The sequence below is a fragment of the Vanellus vanellus genome (genome assembly GCF_965231255.1).
Source record: "Vanellus vanellus genome assembly, chromosome: 17".
Taxonomy (NCBI): domain Eukaryota; kingdom Metazoa; phylum Chordata; class Aves; order Charadriiformes; family Charadriidae; genus Vanellus; species Vanellus vanellus.
The window spans coordinates 876,363-895,871 of NC_138922.1; the positions used below are offsets into that span (position 1 = coordinate 876,363).

Consider the following 19,509-nt stretch of genomic DNA (forward strand, 5'->3'; position numbering starts at 1 on the left):
GCTGTGATGTTCCCAGAATTATTCCCACTTGAAGTCTTATCTTACGTTATGAAAACTAGTTCCTTTAGCTTTTTATATTTATACAAAACTTCACATTATTCCGTGGCACAAAAGCTTATTATAGTCCTATATTAATATTTCCATACTGGTAAATACTGTACAGTACTGCAGCAGTTCCTAGCTTGTTTTGGTGGTTCTTCTTGTTAAATTCATTGGGGTTTACCCCATAGTGAGTCCTCTTGTTCACTCTTACTTCTACCTATCTGTTCATCCATCTCCCTTTCATTTACAACAGGAGCATTCTGTCTTAATATTGCCTGTTCTGTCTAATAGAAAAAGTAAGGAACTGCAATGTCTTTTTATCCAAATACATTATTTGTTTTGATTTAGAATGGATTGTTAACAACTTCTTCCACAAAAAAAAGAAAAAAGTTCCACATGATCTTTAATTTGGCTCAATAGAAATCCACCCTATAGAGATTGTGGCCTTCACCTGCATTCTTTGAAGGAAGTGTAAGTACCTCCATGATGTCACCCAGGTGCCTTCGGGTTTCAAGGTGTTTTTTTTTATGGGGTAACTTGCCTCTAAAACCAACTTGCCAAAGTTAGAATAGGACCAGAGAAAAGAACCTCTTTTGCACACATTTAGAAAGAGGACTTCTCAAGGCAGAAATTTTTTTGCTGTGCCAGGAAAGACAAGGTACTCATCCTGCCTTTGGCTTGATCCTCTCCTCCTGCCAGTATGGGAATTAAATTAGTGTTAGTCCCTACCCAGTAATATAATAGGACGAAGTGGAGAAATACTGGAGATGGGATAATTAAAGCTGTACTGCTATACAAGGGTTAAAATGAAATAAAATGTTTCATTTGAAAATGCCCCAAACTTATCTACCTGCAGAATTGAAATGTAACAACCAAAAGCACTGCTTCTGCTGTGTATGCAAAGGAATCTATGGTCTTTATTCTCTAGACATTGACATGGTTACAAAGACTAATTACAGAAGAAAGCAACAGAAGGTTCACATTTTGTGCATCCCTCAGGTCACTTTGTTGCCTCATGACATCCTCACTCTTCCTCTCCTATCTTCTTGCCGTGAAACTCCCGGCTCTTCACTCGCAGCTTGTTGACCTGTGACTCTGCAATGTCAGCCCGCTCCTCGGCTTCCTCCAGCTCATGCTGGATCTTGCGGAACTTGGAGAGGTTGACATTGGACAGCTCCTCCTGTGCGGGGACAGGGAGTCGGTGGTGAGGAGCCCAGGGCAGGGGGTTCACTCCTCCTGCGCCTCAGCCTTGCCAGACCCCCACCCCCCACCCACCACTGCTTACACAGAAGCCTCACATAGACCTGCTCATCCTCTCTTATTCAGGACCCCACTATGGCAAGTGTCCCCACTACCGTGTCATTCTTGAGGAGGTATTTTGTCACTTGGATTTGTCACCTGTGTACTTATTCTCCCACTTGTTTGGTGCTCAGATCTCGCATCATCATATCATCAGGAGTGTATCTGGATGACAAAACCCCTAAAAGCCTCGACTGTTGATCACTGCCGTTTTCCAAATTTCTGATAATCGACTCCTCAGCACCTGTGTGACACTCACAGAAAGCAATACTTGCCCATTCTCCAAGCAATACTTACAGCCTCTTCAGCTTGTCTCTTGTAGGATTTCACCTTCATTTGCAGCTTGTCCACCAGATCCTGGAGCCTCAGAATATTCTTCCGGTCTTCCTCAGACTAGAGTGGTTGGTAAGCAGGAAAGAGAATGAATTATTGGTTTCCCATCAAGTGAGGTCAATGGGCGTGGTGTGCACAAAATCCAACTTGCTGTGAGAAATCCCTGTCAGCCCAGGGAGGCCTCCTGCCTTACCTGGTAGGTCAGCTCCTTCACCCTTCGCTCGTACTTGCGCACACCCTTCACCGCTTCAGCGCTGCGCTTCTGCTCAGCATCAACCTCCCCTTCCAGCTCCCGCACCTGCAACGAGAAGCCCATCTTTGGAGCTTCCCTGGTATCTCTCCAAGGGACATACCCACTCACGCACAAATACCAGCCCTACGCACTCTGGCCTCCAGCTTCTGGATTTGCTTCTTGCCTCCCTTCAGGGCCAACTGCTCAGCCTCATCCAGACGAAGCTGCAGGTCCTTCACTGTCTGGTCCAGGTTCTTCTTCATCCTCTCCAGGTGGGCGCTGGTGTCCTGCTCCTTCTTCAGCTCTTCTGCCATCATGGCTGCCTGATGAGAGCAAAGACTCAAAGCCATTTTAGGGCTGGAGACACATTTTGGGAGAATACATCCACAATCAGCAATAAAAGCAGCCCCCGACTCACATCTGTGATGGCCTTCTTGGCCTTCTCTTCAGCATTGCGGGCTTCCTGGATTGTATCCTCCATTTCACCCTGAATTTGGGCAATGTCTGTTTCCAGCTTCTTCTTGGTGTTGATCAAGCTGGTGTTCTGTTGAACAACAAAAAATATTGTCCCATTACTTCCAAAACAGAACACATACTTTGGAAAGGTACTGTTCACATTTGAAATGATCATCTATATAACTAATAATAGCAACCTCCTTCAAATGATGAGTCTTGTCAGGTCATGCACAGAGGGGAGACACATACACACATACAGAGAGGGGAGAGCTTAAAATTTTAAGCATCACTTCTGACTCCTGTTAATGGAATCCTACATATTTAGCTAGAATCCAATTCTTTCTACAAGGGCAATAATTCTGGTTCAAGTGAAGGGTTTTATTACAAGAGATTATTTGTTTGAGAATTTAGACAGATAAAAAATCTGGAAAGGGAAAAAGAAACCTCTCTTGAGATTTTAAATCTCATGAATCTAACCTGGGTGTGGAGGAGTTGAACTCTCTCACTTGCATCCATCAGTTCCTGCTCAGCCACTTTCCTCGAGCGCTCCGTCTGCTCCAGGGCTGCCCGTAGCTCCTCAATTTCAGCCTGCAGCAGGTTTGCTCTGCGTTCCACCATGGCCACCTGCTCCTTCAGGTCCTCCTGTGTCCTGAGAGCATCATCCAAGTGTATCTGGGTATCCTTTGAGAGAGAAAAGAGGTGGCACAACACTGTTGCACAATGATAATTACCACCGGTTTAATAATTATTATGTCAATATAATATATATATTTCTAGATATAATATGTATTTATATGCTGAAGTACTATGTCAGTATACGCACAGTATCTAACAATGTGAGCAGGAGATTGATATAGGGTATTGCACACTGTCCGAGGCTGAGTGAGAGCCCTGCCTGAATTTAAGGTTGTGCAAGGTGAAGAAAGCCTGAATTCAAACTTAATGTAAATTACAATATGAAGGAAACTGGACCTTTGTCCCTGCTTGGGGCAGAAGATAGAACCTTTCCCCATCCTCTGAAATGTTACATCCTTATGTAACAGACACGATGTGCTGGGGTTGAAAAATTAAGAACACAGAAGTAACTGACAGGATCCAGGAGAAGACAACCATGTAAAGTTGATTTAACCACCCACTCACATTAGAACCAGTGCCACCAGAAAAGCACATAAGCTATTAATAAACGGATATTCCTTACTGAAAGGCACCAAAACGCTAATTTGCTGTCCAGACAATTTCTCCAGACAAAGTTTGCTGCCTACTAGGAGCGTGCATTCGTGATGTCACTGAGAGGCTGCCAAGCCTGGTGAAGCCTTCAGATTATCATCTGCTCCTACTATTCCATGTAGGCTTTAATGATATTGCAAGAAGGCAATTTATAACCATCAAAAGAGGGACCATGTGTCACTTTTAACAATGTTAAAAGGATCTCGAGCACAGGTGGGGTTCTCCTCTATCCTTACACTCAGCGGAAGGTGTTCAGGAAGGGGGAGAAAAATTGAAAAGGTGAATGCCTGGCTGTCTAGTGCATGCCACATTCAAGGTTTTGGCTTCTGTGATCATGGATCTACCTTTGAGAAGCTTAGTCTTTTGGGGAACTGATGGGATTTACTTGACCAAGTCGGGCAAGAGGGTCTTCACCAACAAGCTGGCCAGAGCTTTGAACTAGACTTAGTGGGGAAAGAGAATGGAGTTCTGAAGAACAGAGAAGAACCAGCGGCTGCTGATGTATTAGGAAGCAACAGGGAAACAAACATCTGTGAAATACTCCAAAAGAATTAGGATTTTTTCCTCTAAAAAGGTGATATGGTCGATAGCGCAACTGAAGTGTCTCTATACCAATGCATGTAGCATGTGTTACAAACAGCAGGAATTGGAAGCCACTGTGCAGCTAGAAAGTGACGATCTAATCGTTATCACTGAAACTTGGCAGGATGAATTGCATGACTGGAGTGCTGCAATCAATGGCTATAAACTGTTCAGAAGGAACAGACAAGGAAGGAGAGGCAGGCAGGTTGCTCCCTATGTAAAAAATGGATGGATTGCACAGAGCTGTCTTTGAAAAATAGTGATGAGCCAGATTGAGAGCTTATGACTAAAAATTAGAGGCCAAGCCAAGAAAGGAAATCTTGTGGCTGGTGCTTAATACAGGCCACCTGACCAAGGGGAGCCAGCTGACAAAATGCTACTACTTCATCTAGGTGGCCTCACACTTGCTCTGATCCTGCTGGGGGACTTCAGTCACTCTGACATCTGCTGGAAAAGCAGCACAGCAAACTGTAAGCAGGCCAGGAGACTCCTGGAGTGAATCAAGGATAGTATCTTCATCCAGGGGACAGACAGCCCAATCAGAGGAAAAGTGTTACTAGACCTCTTGCTTATCAACATATATGAACTAATTAGAGATGAGAAGGTTGGAAGTAGCCTGGGCTGCAGTGATCAGGCCTTAGTGGTATTCACAATCTTGAGGGATATGGGCCAGATGAAGAGTAAGGCCAAGAACCTGAATTTCAGGAGAGCGGACTTTCAGTTGTTTAAGGGATGGGACCCCACAGGAAACTGCCTTCAGGGATAAAGGAGGAAAAAAGAGTTTGCAGCTCTTTAAGAACATTTTTTCTTAGTGAGCAAGAGCTAGCAATTCCTATGTGTAAGCAATCAGGCAAGGAAGGCAGGAGAACAGCATGTCTAAGTAAGGACCTCCTGGTCAAACTATTCTGTAAGAAGCCAGTGGAACCAAAGAGATGTATCCTCAGAAGAATATAAAGATGCAGCCCAGATGTGTAGAAATAGGATCAGGAAAGCTAAAAAACAGTTGGAGCTGAATTCCTGTTGTATTAAGCTTTGGTGTGGCCTCACCCTGAATATTGTGTACAGTTATGGGCCCCACAATTTAAAAAGGATGTTAAGGTACTTGAATCTAATTAGAGGAGGACAATAGGACAATAAAGCTGGTGAAAGGGCTGGAAGACATGTCCTCTGAGGAGCAGCTGAAGACACAAGGTTTGTTTAGTTTGGAGAGGAGGATGCTGAGGGGTGACCTGATTGCTCTCTGCCTCTTCCTGAGGAGTAGAAGTGAAGAGGGAGGAGCTGATATCTCCTCCCTAGTATCCAGTAACAGGATATTGTGGATGCCCCATTACTGCAAGTGTTCACTTTCAGGTTGGATGCGGTTTTGAGCAGTCTGATCTAGTAAAAGATGTCCTTGCCCACAGCAGAGGGGCTGGACTAGGTGATCTTTGAAGGTCCCTTTATACCCAAACCACTCTATGATTCTATGATTCCGTTATTAGACAAGCTAGACACCTAGGTGCCCATGCTTAGCTTAACATACCTTGAGCACTCCCTGTGTGTTTCTCAGGTTCTTTTGTGCCTCTGCAGCCACACGGTTGGCATGGCTCAGCTGGATCTCCATTTCATTCAGGTCTCCCTCCATCTTCTTCTTCAGCCGCAGGGCTTCATTCCTGCTCCTGATCTCAGCATCCAGGGTGCTCTGCATGGACTCCACAATTCTGAGGTGGTTTCTCTTCATCTGGTCGATTTCCTCGTCTTTCTCTGCTATCTTCCTGTCAATCTCAGACTTCACCTGATTGAGCTCAAGCTGGAGGCGCAGGATCTTCCCCTCTTCGTGTTCTAGGGAGGCCTGGACAATGGGACACAAACATTTATAACAGAAGTAATGTTACTGCTTGCTTTCTATTCTATTACAGAATATTTCAGGGAATCTCAGCTGGCTGCACTCCCCAGACAGAGCAGGGCGGGACCAAGCAGTTTTTAGCCATATTTCCCCATTGCTCATAGTTTTAGTGCACACACCAGTGATTATGGGCATGTACCTCAGCTTCCTCCAGAGCAGCCTGGATTTCAGATTTCTCCTGCTCAATCTGCTTCTTGACTTTCTCCAGCTCATGAATCGCCTTTCCTCCCTCGGCAATCTGCTCCGTGAGGTCGGAAATCTCCTCTGCAAGGAAGGGTGAAAAGTGCAATGGTCAGGCAGAGAGCTGAATGTCGAAAGGCCCTGGTGCACCAAGGTGACAGGTATCTTTGCCGACCTGCAGGCACAGACCCACAGATTTCGATGGTAGTGGTGGGTGGGGAGAAAGCCCTGCCAGGAGCAGAGGGCCAGGGACTTACGCTGCAAGTTCTTGTTCTCACGCTTGAGTGTTTCCAGGTGGTCCAAGGACTCCTCATAGGCATTCTTCATCTTAAACAGCTCCGTGCTGAGAGAGCGAGACTCCTTCTGGGAGGCCTCCAGCTCAGCCTGCGTTTCCTCATACTTCTGCTTCCACTCTGCCAGGATCTGAAGAGAAACGGGGCGTGAGTATGCATGTGGCAACCAGGAGGGGACGCTCTGCCCTGGAGCCCCTGGCCTGGAGCCCAAAAGACCTTGTCAAAGTTCTTCTGCTTCTTATCCAGAGCTGCGCAGGCAGCATTTGATCGCTCCACGTCAATCATCAGGTCCTCCACTTCATTCTGCAGCCTCTGCTTGGTCTTTTCCAGGGAGGCACATTTGGCATTCACAGCTTCCACGTGTTCCTCTGCATCCTGCAGGCGCTGTGCCAACTTCTTCCTGGGAGGTGGTAAGCATAGCTCACAGTTAGCACAGAGGAACCAGTGTGATTTTATTTCTACAAGAGCGTACCTAATCATTTTGCCGTCTGCAGTCACACAGTGAAGGTCTTCATTGATGCTGTTCTTAGCCTTTGCCTTTACTAAACCACTAAATCTTCCATAGGATAAAGATTCCCACTTTTTGTTACTCTTGTCCAAAACACATGCATGACGTTCCTCAGAATATCTTCCCATATTGCCTGTCAATTTTCACTCCCCCCTGGGTTCTTCACATCATGTCACCACGTACTTGGCCTCCTCCAGCTCCTCCGTGCGCTGAATAGCGTCTGTCTCGTATTTGGTTCTCCACTGGGCCACTTCACTGTTGGCCTTGGACAGGGCACGCTGCAGCTCCCCCTTGGCTTCCTGCTCCTCCTCATACTGCTCCCGGAGCAAGTCACAGTCGTGGCGAGCAGACTGCAAGGCGTGGGCCAGGGCGTTCTTGGCCTGGGTAGAGAGTAGGATTGGGACAGGAGTGGTAATACACTGGGAAATCTCTTCCAATGGACTAATTTAACACTGTGAACATAACTGCTGGGAGGGTGCATGTGTTTGCAATGAAGGACAGAGGTAAGCCTGAAGGAATTAATCCACTAATCACACTAATCACTTCACTAATGAAGATCTCCCAGTATGGCTTGTGCTAAGCAGACCCTGTCCTCTCTAGGCAGTGTGAAGTTAAGAGTGTTTTCAGTGGCCAGCTGTAGGAAAAGTCATCACCTTTATCTCTTCCTCTAAGTGCCTCTTGAGTTCCTCAATCTGTTGGGTGAATGCCTGCTTGCCTCTTGACAGCTGAGAAATCAGAGCATCTTTCTCCTCCACCTGCCGTGAATATTCACCTAGGAAAGTACACAGAAAGGAAATATTTTTATTGTTATCCATTACACAAACACTCTGGTTTTGGATGCTCTCCCGTTCCACAGCACAGAGGAGGCTCTCTCACCCGATTCTGTCTGCAAACGCGCTCTTTGAGCACTGAGGTCATTGATCATGCGCTGATGCTCTTCTTCTTTTGTCTTAATCTCACTCAGCTGGTCTTCCAGTGTGCGACACATCTTCTCCAGATTTGCCTGTGGAGATCACAGAGAACTAAAGAAGATTAGCATCTGGACTCCTTACTCTGAACAGCATAATTCTCACCAGAAAAATGTGAACAGACATGCAAGCTATATTCTGCCTATTGGTGTTAGGGGGTTAGAAATACAGTTCCATGCAGAGACAGAGAATTATATAGTAAATGACCATATTTTAAAAAGATGTTTCAACATTATTTATTTTTAAATTGTTTTCAGTACATTTGTCAATACCTTGGCTTTGGAGACAGACTCCATGTTACTGGCCAAGTCGTCAATCTCCATCTTCAGCTCACTCTTCTCCTTCTCCAGCTTCTGCTTCACTCGTTGCAGGTTGTCGATCTGCTCCCCAAGCTCAGCCGTGCTGTCCGCGTGCTTCTTCCGCAGGGTGGCAGCCGTGGCTTCGTGCTGCAGCGTGGCCTCTTCGAGGTCACGACGCATCTTCTGAAATTCTGCCTCACGCTTCTTGTTCATCTCAATCTGAGCTGCAGTTGCCCCTCCTGCTTCTTCCAGGCGCTCGCTGATCTCCTCCAGCTCCCTCGAGAGGTCAGCCCGATGCTTCTCGGCTTTGGCCCGAGAGGTTCGCTCTGCCTCAATTTCCTCCTCCAGTTCCTCAATACGCGCCTGGGGAACATCAGGGACCCTTCACACCCATGTCCTCCTCCTTCCTGACCTGGGACGGGGTGAGAGAGGGGAAGGGGCAGAGACTTGCCTGCAGCTCCTTGATCTTCTTCTGTAATTGCATGCCCAGGGCTTGCTCATCCTCGATTTTGCTCTGGATCTGGCTGATTTCAAAGTCTTTCCTTTGGGCAGAGCAAACCGTGGTAGAGCTCACAGAGAAAAGACAAGTGCACCAGCCCAGCACTCAGGTGCCCCACAGCCACACTTACTTCTTCAGTTTCTCATCCAGCTGCTGCTTGTCATTTTCCAAATCCATTATGCTGTCATGGGCCAGCTTCAGGTCTCCTTCGAGTTTCCTCTTAGCTCTCTCCAGGTCCATGCGCAGTTTCTTCTCCTGCTCCAGGGACCCTTCCAGCTAAACACAACAAGACCATCAGTGCTCCACCAGTCAGGTCTAACTCCATACCTGTCCTCTTCTTGCTCTATGCCCGTGGGCTTACATCATCCACTTGCTGCTCCAGCTTGGTCTTAGCTTTGGTCAGCGTATTGACTTTGTCCTCTTCTGCCTGCAGGTCATCCAGTGTCTGCTGATGGGCCTCTTGGAGGGCTTTCTTCTCTTTGGTGAGCTTGGCGATGGTCTCGTCTAGGGCTGCCATCTCCTCTGTGAGGTTTTTCACCTACAAATATGAGCAAGTATCAAAATTTGGTAGAAATCATGTGTGCTTGTGCAGTGACGTTTTCACTTTGCAGTGCTTGCCAGGTGTTTCATGTATCATTTAGATGCTCAGAGAATGCACAGCTCAAATTTTAATAAAGCCAACATGCTTTATGGTAGCAAGATCTTACTCTGGGAACAGTGATGTCTTGGCCCTTTATGTGACTCCCCATGTGTCTACCTTGTTTTCAGTAGCATGTTTTTCCTTCTCAACCTTGGCCAGTGTTAGCTCAAGGTCATCAATATCTTTCTTCAGCTCTGAACATTCATCTTCCAGTTTCCTCTTCTTGGCTGTCAGCTCAGCATTAATTTCCTCTTCATCCTCAGCCCTTTCAGTCACTTCCTTTACTTTGGCTTCCAGCTGGATTTTGGTTTTGATGAGCTGGTCACACCTTTCCTCAGCATCAGCTAAAGCATCAGCTTCCTGGTGGGGAAATACAGCACAGGTTATTCAGTGCTGAAGGAAAAGATGTGCATCAGAAAGAACATCGGTATTTCTTTTCGGGAAGATATTACTGTGTAATTGTATTAGAAATTACAAATTTAGAGTTAGTTTTTAATCAGTTTTATTTTTTTCTGTACCTTTTTCAACATTAGATACTGTATCTAGCTCCATTACATTTCATGTTGTTTATTTCAGGTATGTCAGAGGGGCACTTGCATTGAATTGATATTTCCCTTTTCTCCTTTAGAAGGTGATTGTATTTTTTAATGTGGGATGTAATTTATGGGGTAGTATTGAGAAATGTAAATAAGTCCACCATTGAGAAAGTATTCAAAACATTGATTTATAGATTCATACCCAGCCAATACAGTCAGTGCACACTAGAACAAGATTTGCCTTTCCCTGAAATGGACATTTCAACTTAAGGGTGTTGCCTAAATGTTACTAAAAGTTTCAAGAGGCCCAATTGCATTGGAGACAAACACACAAGGCTAGCATTTGTGCTGTAGGATGTAATGGGCATTTGAGTCTTCTAGAAGCAGTATCCACAGGTGCTCAGGTGAGATATGCCATAAAAAATGGCACTAGGCTCTTCATTTCATGAACAGAATTAAGGCAGAATAGTTGGTCAACTGAATCACTGTCCCCACTCCGCTAAATACACTAAAATAACTACAATGTAGCTTTATGTCGTCAACTCACATGGAGATGCATACATGTAAGCATTAAGACTAAAAGGTCATTCTTTAGCTTAAACTCCACTTTGCAGTAGTGAGAAAGAGTAAGGAAGGAATGTGGCCTGAATTTTACCTTTAGTTACATGTTATTCAGCTTAAAATATTTTGTAAGGCAGTTTAGTGTGCAATTTGAGAGTTCTGTACTATGGAAGAAAAGTTAGATCTTATTTACTCATTTTTCCCATTAAAAAAAAAATAAATTACTCACAGCCTGCACTTGGAGCTGCAGATCATTTTTCTCCTGCACCAGTTTCACCATTTTCTCCTCCAGCTCCTTCCTCTTGGCCTCAGACTTTGCAAGCTCTTCCTTGGTTTTCTCAAACTCTTCCTTCATGTTGGCCATCTCCTTCTCAGATTCTGCACTCTTCAGCAAGGGCTTGATCTTGAAAAACAGCTTCATCCAGGGCCAGTGCTTCACATTCATGAATGCACGAATGTTGTACTGGATGCAGAAGATGGACTCCCTGAAGCATAATTAAAATGTACATTGAATATTTTCTGTACGAAGAGTGCAAAGAGTTTCCCCCAAGTACAGTGACTTTAATTGAAGATGAGGAATGTCTACCTCCTCTCCACCATTCTCTGGTACTCCACTCTCATCAGGAAGCCCCTGCACCTGGCCTGTGTGCGGGTGATGAGCTGTGCCAGCTTCTCATCCCTCATCTCTTCCAGGAGTCCCAGCAGCCCAGCTTTGAAGAAGACCTTGAGAAAGGGAATGTTGCAGCACATCACTGTCAGGTAGAGCAAAGCACAGGCACAGCGTGAGTGAGGCAATGAGGATTTGTACCTTGGTGTGGCCAAATTTGTACTGGGTGTGGTCCACATCGATTGAGCCAAGAAGCTTCTCAGAAGCCTTCTTGCTATCAATGAACTGTCCCTCTGGGATGGCACTGGCATTAAGCACCTTGTATCTGTGAGGAGAGAAAGAGGAAGATAAGGCTGTTTTTTCCCAGCCAACACACACTAGCTACTGAACCCCACCAGCTCACCTATAGCAATTTTTACAACAAAAGTCCAGCCTGAATGAACCTATATGAATGAACCAACATTGCTTTTAATAGTGCTGAGAAGTGCAGTGCTCTTACCTCTGTTTGAAGTCAGCATAGAGGACTCTGCTGGGGAAACCCTTCCTGCAAATTCTGATGCCTTCCAGCACGCCGTTGCACCGCAGCTGGTGAAGTACCAGTTCATGCTCCATGGCACCTAGCAATTCAGAGCATAAATGAATCCCACAGTTTCCAGTGCAGAGGGGAATGGCTGTATGAGAGGAACTTCTCTTTCTGCTTGAGTGTCTTACCAGGTGTTTTTGTTTCATTTGGGATGATGCAACGGACAAAATGGGGGTGAGTGCTCCTTAGATTGGTCATCAGCTTGTTTAAGTTCTCCTGTGGGATCATGTATAGCAGGACAGATTAAAAAAAGTTACTTCTCTGTACTCTGTAACTAGATGCCAAGGAACTAATATAATGAATATTAGGAGGAAGAAGCTTTCAAACCCAATATTTTGTTTTAGTCAAACCTTCTATATACTTAAGTATTCTCATAAAAAGAAAGGTTAAAATTCCACACTTTTTTCTAGAGGAAATAAGGTATTACTGCATAACAAATTTAACACATGCCTTTGTAGGATTAATATTTATATTATATCCTAGATTCTGAAAAACTTTTTTCACAAAGAATGTAAGTGAGCTTTTAAAAGAAATTCAGGGGATCAGCTGAAAACTGCTTGAAACAAATCCGAATGGAAACAGACAATTAACAGGAAAAGGCAGTGAATAACTTCTGATTATTTCATATTGTTGTTGTTTTATCATAAAACCAATGTCATGTGAGGAACAGGAGTTTAGATAGCTCAGGTCTGAAACTATGTTCACGTCACTTTACAGGTAATGAAATTCATACTTTACCCGGAAAAGAGCCGAGACTGTCTGGAAAGAAGAACCTTTCTTCTTGGCACCCTTCTTTCCACCACCAGCACCACCACCACTAGCCTCTTCAAAAACAAAAAAAAGATTTTTTAAATATTATCCTCTTCGTTGCATCTTTACATATCACAAATTTTGGAAAAAAAAAAAAAAAAGAATTTTGGAAAGCTAACCTGTTTCTGCTCCACCATAGGAGGCAAAGAGTAAGGCCAGTGTCTTCACTGATGATTTCTGGTACAACCCAATGACGGTTTCATTCAGGGGGTCCTTGTTCTTCTCCAGCCAGCCAGTGATGTTGTAGTCCACCGTGCCAGCATAGTGCACCAGGGAGAAGTGGGCCTCAGCCTTGCCTTTGGCAGGCTTGGGCTTCTGGAAGTTGCTGGACTTCCCCAGATGCTGGTCGTAAAGCTTGTTCTTGAAAGAGGTGTCAGTTGCCTTGGGGAACATGCACTCCTCTTCCAGGATGGAGAAGATGCCCATGGGCTGGAAGACAGTACAATAAGGAAGAGGGAATATCTATTGAATAAGATGATAACAACTTGGTCTTGAAGGGAATATAGTAAAATACAGGAAGCTGAGAAACCAACCAATACCCTTGCCATGAAGAAAACTTTCTAAAACGTGAGTTTAAATGATTCACCTGCTTGACTCACACTTTGGCACAGTGATTCAGGAATTTTTTTTATGCCAAAAACCATGTTCAAAAATGAGGAGGAGAAAGATTATATTTTAAATTGTCTTTCACAAATATGTCTATTGCATATTTACTTCAGGTTTTATACTTTTAATCAACTCCCTAAGTAATACAAAACTACAAGAAGTCTCTTTCAGTTTTTAGCACTCAGAATTCAGGCACTGACTGTATTGTCCTGTATTTACTTTGCCATGAACCATCTAGAAAAGAAATATATTGTCCAGGTAACTTTATTCCAGAGCCTTAAGAAAATATTTTTATTTTACTTTGGGAGCTGCCCTGTGTTCTTGATAAAAAAAAAAAAAAAAGTTATTTAATTAAGCAAGTGAAGGTACCCTTCATACAGAGAAGGTGTGTGTGGAATGACTTCCATAGCTATCTGTGGACTTGTAATATCTCTAGTACGTAACAAGCAATAGTGCAGATCAAGAGATATTTCAACAACTAAAGCTGAATGCAGGAAACTACCCATGGAAGACCCCCTTTTTTCGAATAACATCTAACCATTCCGATTTCAAACAATGAGTTCCTGAAAATATGATACAAAAGTTTACCTTCTCAATGAGCTCGATGCAGGCAGCCAGGTCCATCCCAAAGTCAATGAATGTCCATTCAATTCCTTCCTTCTTGTACTCCTCCTGCTCCAGCACGAACATGTGGTGGTTGAAGAACTGTTGCAGTTTCTCATTGGTGAAGTTGATGCAGAGCTGCTCCAGGCTGTTGAACTTCCCAGCGGAAAAAAGAAAAACAACAACCCATTGTCAACATGCACGTTTCTTAATCATTCTCAACCCTTTATAAGACTCCCAAATTAAAACACAACTGTATTATCAGGACCATAGCAGGACCTATATGCAGCTCCCCAAAGAAATACCTACATAATGAAAGTGGAAATTTTTCCAGAGCAGATATTCCTAGTGAATCTCCTAAAATTCATAAGGTACTTTGGCATTTTTTTTGTTCAGCCAAAAAGAATGTATGCCCTGATCGCCAATTTTTAAACACTTGATATCTCTGATCAAACACTTATCTATTCCTTCCTTGGTCCTTTAAACGATTTGCACCTCTTGAAACTGTTATATGTTTGTCAATGTATCTCCAAATCCTAGTTCTACCCTAGAAGTTCTTATATAAAATTATTGTAATTATGTTGGGTTTTAAAAACTCATTAACATTAAGCTCAAACTGTTAAAATATTACAACATATAAAATTCTATTGGCTACTTCTTCATTAACAACATAACTCAGTTCTTGTACTGATGAAGCTTCTGAGGATTTTGCTCTGTGCTACAAAAGCCAATGAAGGATTTTTTTCCAGAAAATTACAAATGATTAGCATGTTAAACCTTCACAAGAATATTATTTGTAAGTTCTTTGATATAGCAACCTCCCCCTGCAAAAGCATTTCTCAAACATGGAATCCTTACATCAAAGATCTCGAAGCCAGCAATGTCCAGGACACCAATGAAGTACTGTCTGGGTTGCTTGGTATCCAGCTGTTGGTTGATGCGAACAACCATCCACAGGAACATCTTCTCATAGACAGCCTTTGCCAGAGCACCCACTGAATTGTTCACCTAAAATAAAGAAGAATGCAGCAGAAGGAAGACAATATCTGGAGCACATAGTAAGTGATACAAGACAGAGGCTCCCGGTCACCAGCTGCTTGTTACCTGCTGCACAGTTTGACCCTTGGTCACATATTCATTCCCAACCTTGACTCGGGGGTAGCAGAGGGCCTTGAGCAGATCTGCTGAGTTCAGACCCATCAGGTAGGCAGCCTTGTCAGCAACTAAATATAAGAACAAGGAAACAGAAAAATAAAGACTAACAAGACATGCAGCATTTTGAGTGACGAACCCTGTCCAAAGCAACTGCAATATTGAATGTCCTTGTGATCAAACTCTACTTACTGGATCTCAGAGGAAACACGACATTCATTAAAACCAAAATCGTCTTTGCTTTGAAAGCTTTTCAGAACAGGACACCTAAATGGTATTTGTGTCTTTAAAAATCTTCACAGAATCATCTAGAAACAATTTATTTATTAAAAATTCATCCTGAAAGGTGCAGCTCATCAGTTCATGGTGTCTATAAGCCAGGCAACAAAACACAAAAGCGTTAGCAGGTTGGCCAGCTGAGTGTAATCCAAAACATACACTTAGGTACTTGGGCTACCTGTGTTCTTTGGCAGCAGCTACAGCCCTAAAAAGGAATGCATTCTAAAATTACAGGCAACAATTAAGTAGTGCCCCTTTCTGGAGTCTTGTTATAGACATAGCAGAAAGGCAAGCATATTCATCATTCAGGATCAAAATCTAAAACTTCAGTCCATCTGTGAGCGTTCTTTGGAAGAAGTAGATAGGGCTTAGTCATTTTAAACCTTTTATGCATTATATAACATTTAAGTGATTAAGTAGTCAGCTGAGAAGTAGAAATTTTAGTCAGTTCTTCCCTATTATACCTGTGTTTCACCTAGACCGATGTTCAAATAATACTGCTAAGTAGTGGTGGCGATGGGTTTGAATCTCCAAAGGAGAAGAAAGAAATTGAAGAAAAGTTCCCTTTTAGCTGGGCAAAATTCCTAGATAACGTGTAATTTATGAAGGAGATGTTCTAACACTGATTTTTCTTTAAAAAAACAACCAGAAATACATTTTCTGAAAAGATCTTTCTCTTCTCAGTGTGTCTTTAATACAAGCACACTGAGCAGCATGTGCTACCTAGAACTGTGGCAGTCCAGGAGAGAATTACAGACACACATGGAATATATATACTACAAATAAAGATTAGGCAGTAATTGAAAAAGGGTATATTTAGGATGGCAGTTTTATACCTGTATACTAGCTACACCTAAATACTTTTTACACATTTCCACTGCTCTCTTTCTCCATCTTCCAAATACTGTATTATTATTGATACTTCTGTTTCTAACAGGTCAACCACAGACTTTGCTGATACCTTCTGTGCCATCGGGCTCTGCCTGCTCCTCTCGCTGTTTCTGCTTAAACTTCAGGTTCCCGTAGTGCATGACAGCCCCCGTCAGCTTGTAGATGGCTGTTTTCTCATCAGCGGTGAAGCCCAGGATGTCAATGGCACTCTGCAACAGGAACAATAAAATAAAAGCTTTGCCTGGGAGAGGTGACAATAGGTACAACGTTTTTAATTGTTACTTACATCTGTGGCCATCAGCTCCTCCTGGTCATTAATGCTGGCAACAGTGATCTCACCTTGACTCACAAATTGGTAGTCGTATGGGTTGGTGGTAATGAGGAGCATGTCTGAAAGTAAAAAGAGGGGACATGCAGTCTCAGTTTAGTCAAGCGAGTAATAATGTGAGGGGATATTCAGCAATCTTCCTCCAAGTTAGTCCTTCTTCCTACCAATTAGCTCTGGCTTCTTGTTGGACATAATCTGATAAAATATGTGGTAGCTTCTTTCTGCCTTGAGCTGGAAAGTGACTCTGGACTTCTCCAGCAGATCTGGAGGGAAAACGTAATTAGAAACAAGAAGACAGCAAAAAAAGAAAGTAGGGAGAAGATGGGAAGAAAAGCAGGGAAGGCAGGGTAGATTGTTGGGTGAAAAGATGTTGTATGAGTAAATGGGTGAATGGATGGATTGTGAACAGTTCAGGAAAGTGTCTTACATGTTTCAATATCAGCAGAAGCTAGTTTTCCTGTGGCACCGAAGTGAATTCTGATGAATTTGCCCTTTAAAGGAATAAAAGGGTCTTAAGATTTACATCATAAAAATATATCTGAAATTAAGAGTTTTGCCATGTCATCCACTGGGCACAAGATTTCTACTTAGAGACATTTTCTTGAGAAACAGCTATAATTCCAACATTGATGTAAAGTTGTCTTTTACATTTTTGAGCTTAAAAGTAATCAACAGTGCCACAGCTATCCATTTTATGTATGCCAAATGTACAAATTAGAAGGAATGGGTGGATTTCATTAGCCAAATTCTTCTAACTATATCCTGTGTTCAGAGAGCAGTCATCTTAATGATTGGGGAATAGCCATTTAACTAGTTCAGCTGCTTAAATCTGTCTTGGTGTCAAATAAGCCACTTCTGATTGATCAAATTTAACATAAAGCAAACATATTATTCAAGTAGAAACTCTGCCTCCCTCCCACCCCCTCTGTTTCTTTTTCTTTCTTTCTTTCTTTCTCTCTCCTTCTTTCATTCTTCTTTTTCTGTCTTTATCTCTCTTTCTCTTTCTTTGCTATCTTTCCTAACCTCCCTCCTTTTCTTCCTGACATTGTCTTGTCTTTCAGCAAACAAACAGGAAATAGAAATAAAAACTAAAAAATGCTATTGTTTAACATTGCAATACCTTACAGGAGAAAAGGCATGTGATCTGTTATTTTAATTTCCATACCAATCCAAACGAGAATTAATTTTTTTCATAGAATACCTGTTTTTGAAATCTGGAGAATTACCTTTAAGATAAGTGGTAAGAAAATAAGAAAATAAGAAAATCCACTCTTACTCTTGAAAACATGGTGGCTGAACAACAGAAAAGAATGACTGCCATGCACTCCTGTTTACTATTTTTCAGGAATCATTTGGTTAAGCAACTTACAAAGCGTGAGGAGTTGTCGTTCCTCACAGTCTTGGCATTTCCAAAGGCCTCCAGCAGTGGGTTGGCGCTGATGATTTGATCCTCAAGCGTTCCCTGCAGGATGATAATTATTGCTGGTTACCCTTCCAAAAATCACGTCAGGAGCAGAGAAAACCATTGATTCAAGTCAGTGTCTATTAAATTACCTGCATTTTGCCTGACTGCTGCTCCTCCTTCTTCTTATCCCCGCTCGCTGCAATTGTTGCAAAGTACTGGATGACACGCTTTGTGTTCACAGTCTTCCCTGCACCGGATTCTCCGCTGTCAAACCAGAGAGAGAAGCAGAGAGCGTGTGGTCAGGCAGGAGGTCCCTGGCACTGGGCAGCCCACAGGGACCCGAGCAGGGGGTGTACATACGTGATCAGGATCGACTGGTTCTCGCGATCTGTGAGAGAGGCAGAAATATAGTACTTAAAACACAATGAACAACACAGAAAGAATGAAATGTAGTCAGGTAAGTTTTATGCTTTAAACTCCATGATGTCAGCTCGACTTCAAGAAACAAACAAAAAAACTCTCTGCAAGGCCTCACTGAGTGCAGGTGTGTCTTTCATTTAAAATACTAGAAAAGATGGTGTGAAGGTAGTAAAATGTGCAATAGTATGTATGCATGAGAACCATGACGACTTTGAAAAAGTCTCCTCTTATTATTAAGACCGAGTATCCCTTCAGAGAATTTCATGGTACAGTCCTTCTGAGACAGATAGAGTCACTCACCAGTCAGCATGAACTGATAGGCATTGTCAGAGATGGAGAAGATGTGTGGAGGGGCCTCCTGGCGCTTCTTGCCTCGGTAGGCCAACACCACCTCCGGGTTGTACACCGGCAGCCACTTGTAGGGGTTGACAGTGACACAGAAGAGACCCGAGTAGGTCTGCGAGAAAGGGAGACAGCACGTTGGCTTCCACTTAGCCTGGCACAGCAGTTCCTCCTCACTACCCAACAGAAGACTGCTGCCGGTACTTACGTAGATCATCCAGGCTGCATAACGCTCTTTGAGGTTGTACAGCACAGCGGGTTCGTGGAGGTGGGTCATCATGGCCATGTCCTCGATTTTATCATACTTGGGAGGGTTCATGGAGAAGATTTGATCATCCTTCACGGTCAGGGTCTGCCAGATGAAGAAAGAGGTGCATGTATGTCAGCTAAGAGCTGAGACTGGGAATCAAATGGTGTTCTTCAGCCTTGTTTTTCACTCACCTCTCCTGCTTCAGTCTTGACAGTGACCTTCCCTGTTTCTCTGCTCTGGATTGTTCCTTTCACAAAGGATTCCTTAGGATGCACCACAAAGACAGATGACTTGGCATCGAACGGCTTGTTCTGGGCCTCAATTCTTTCCTTTTCTGACTTTCGGAGGTAAGGAGCCGCCTCCCCAAAGACGGCCATCTCAGAGTCTGACGACATGGCTGCACTTTATGAAGGAGCTTGTCAGCAGAGGACACTGTGAATGAGCAAATATGTTGCTAAAATGTTTTAAAAAATAAGCACTTGCTAGTAGAAGAAAAGATGTGAAAAAAAAAATACATTAATGCTATTCATAGCTTTCTTGGAAGTAATTGTATATGTTTGCAGTGGCATGATTCAACATTTATGGAAAATGTGAAGATTATCTTTTAGAAGATAGTTTGACTTAGGATCTACTACACTGAAATCGATTTGAAATAAGTCACGTAGTAGTCAAACACCTAAGCACTGTACTATG

General features: G+C 43.3%; 1 protein-coding gene across 4 annotated transcripts; it reads right to left on the bottom strand.

Moving 5' to 3' along the window:
* Window positions 1-1,035: 1,035 nt before the first annotated feature.
* On the bottom strand, window positions 1,036-19,211 carry LOC309678791 (myosin heavy chain, skeletal muscle, adult-like; the record flags this gene model as incomplete). Of its 4 annotated transcripts, none has more annotated exons than XM_082491946.1 (38): window positions 1,036-1,222; window positions 1,639-1,734; window positions 1,868-1,972; window positions 2,059-2,229; window positions 2,325-2,450; window positions 2,840-3,043; window positions 5,694-6,002; window positions 6,196-6,320; window positions 6,494-6,659; window positions 6,746-6,929; window positions 7,221-7,417; window positions 7,691-7,809; window positions 7,914-8,040; window positions 8,278-8,667; window positions 8,756-8,846; window positions 8,934-9,079; window positions 9,165-9,341; window positions 9,561-9,803; window positions 10,770-11,025; window positions 11,127-11,263; window positions 11,349-11,472; window positions 11,647-11,764; window positions 11,859-11,946; window positions 12,469-12,554; window positions 12,675-12,969; window positions 13,735-13,905; window positions 14,608-14,757; window positions 14,854-14,972; window positions 16,142-16,280; window positions 16,358-16,461; window positions 16,564-16,662; window positions 16,827-16,890; window positions 17,769-17,861; window positions 17,960-18,068; window positions 18,165-18,192; window positions 18,525-18,681; window positions 18,775-18,918; window positions 19,008-19,211. In XM_082491946.1, the coding sequence occupies 38 exons, from the start codon at window positions 19,209-19,211 to the stop codon at window positions 1,067-1,069; spliced, it is 5,817 nt and encodes a 1,938-aa protein (XP_082348072.1). In that variant the 3' UTR covers window positions 1,036-1,066. The 4 variants fall into 4 exon arrangements, with proteins under 4 accessions (XP_082348072.1, XP_082348070.1, XP_082348071.1 ...); XM_082491944.1 differs by having other exon boundaries at window positions 12,660-12,969; XM_082491945.1 differs by having other exon boundaries at window positions 17,954-18,068.
* Between the last annotated feature and the right edge of the window lie 298 nt (window positions 19,212-19,509).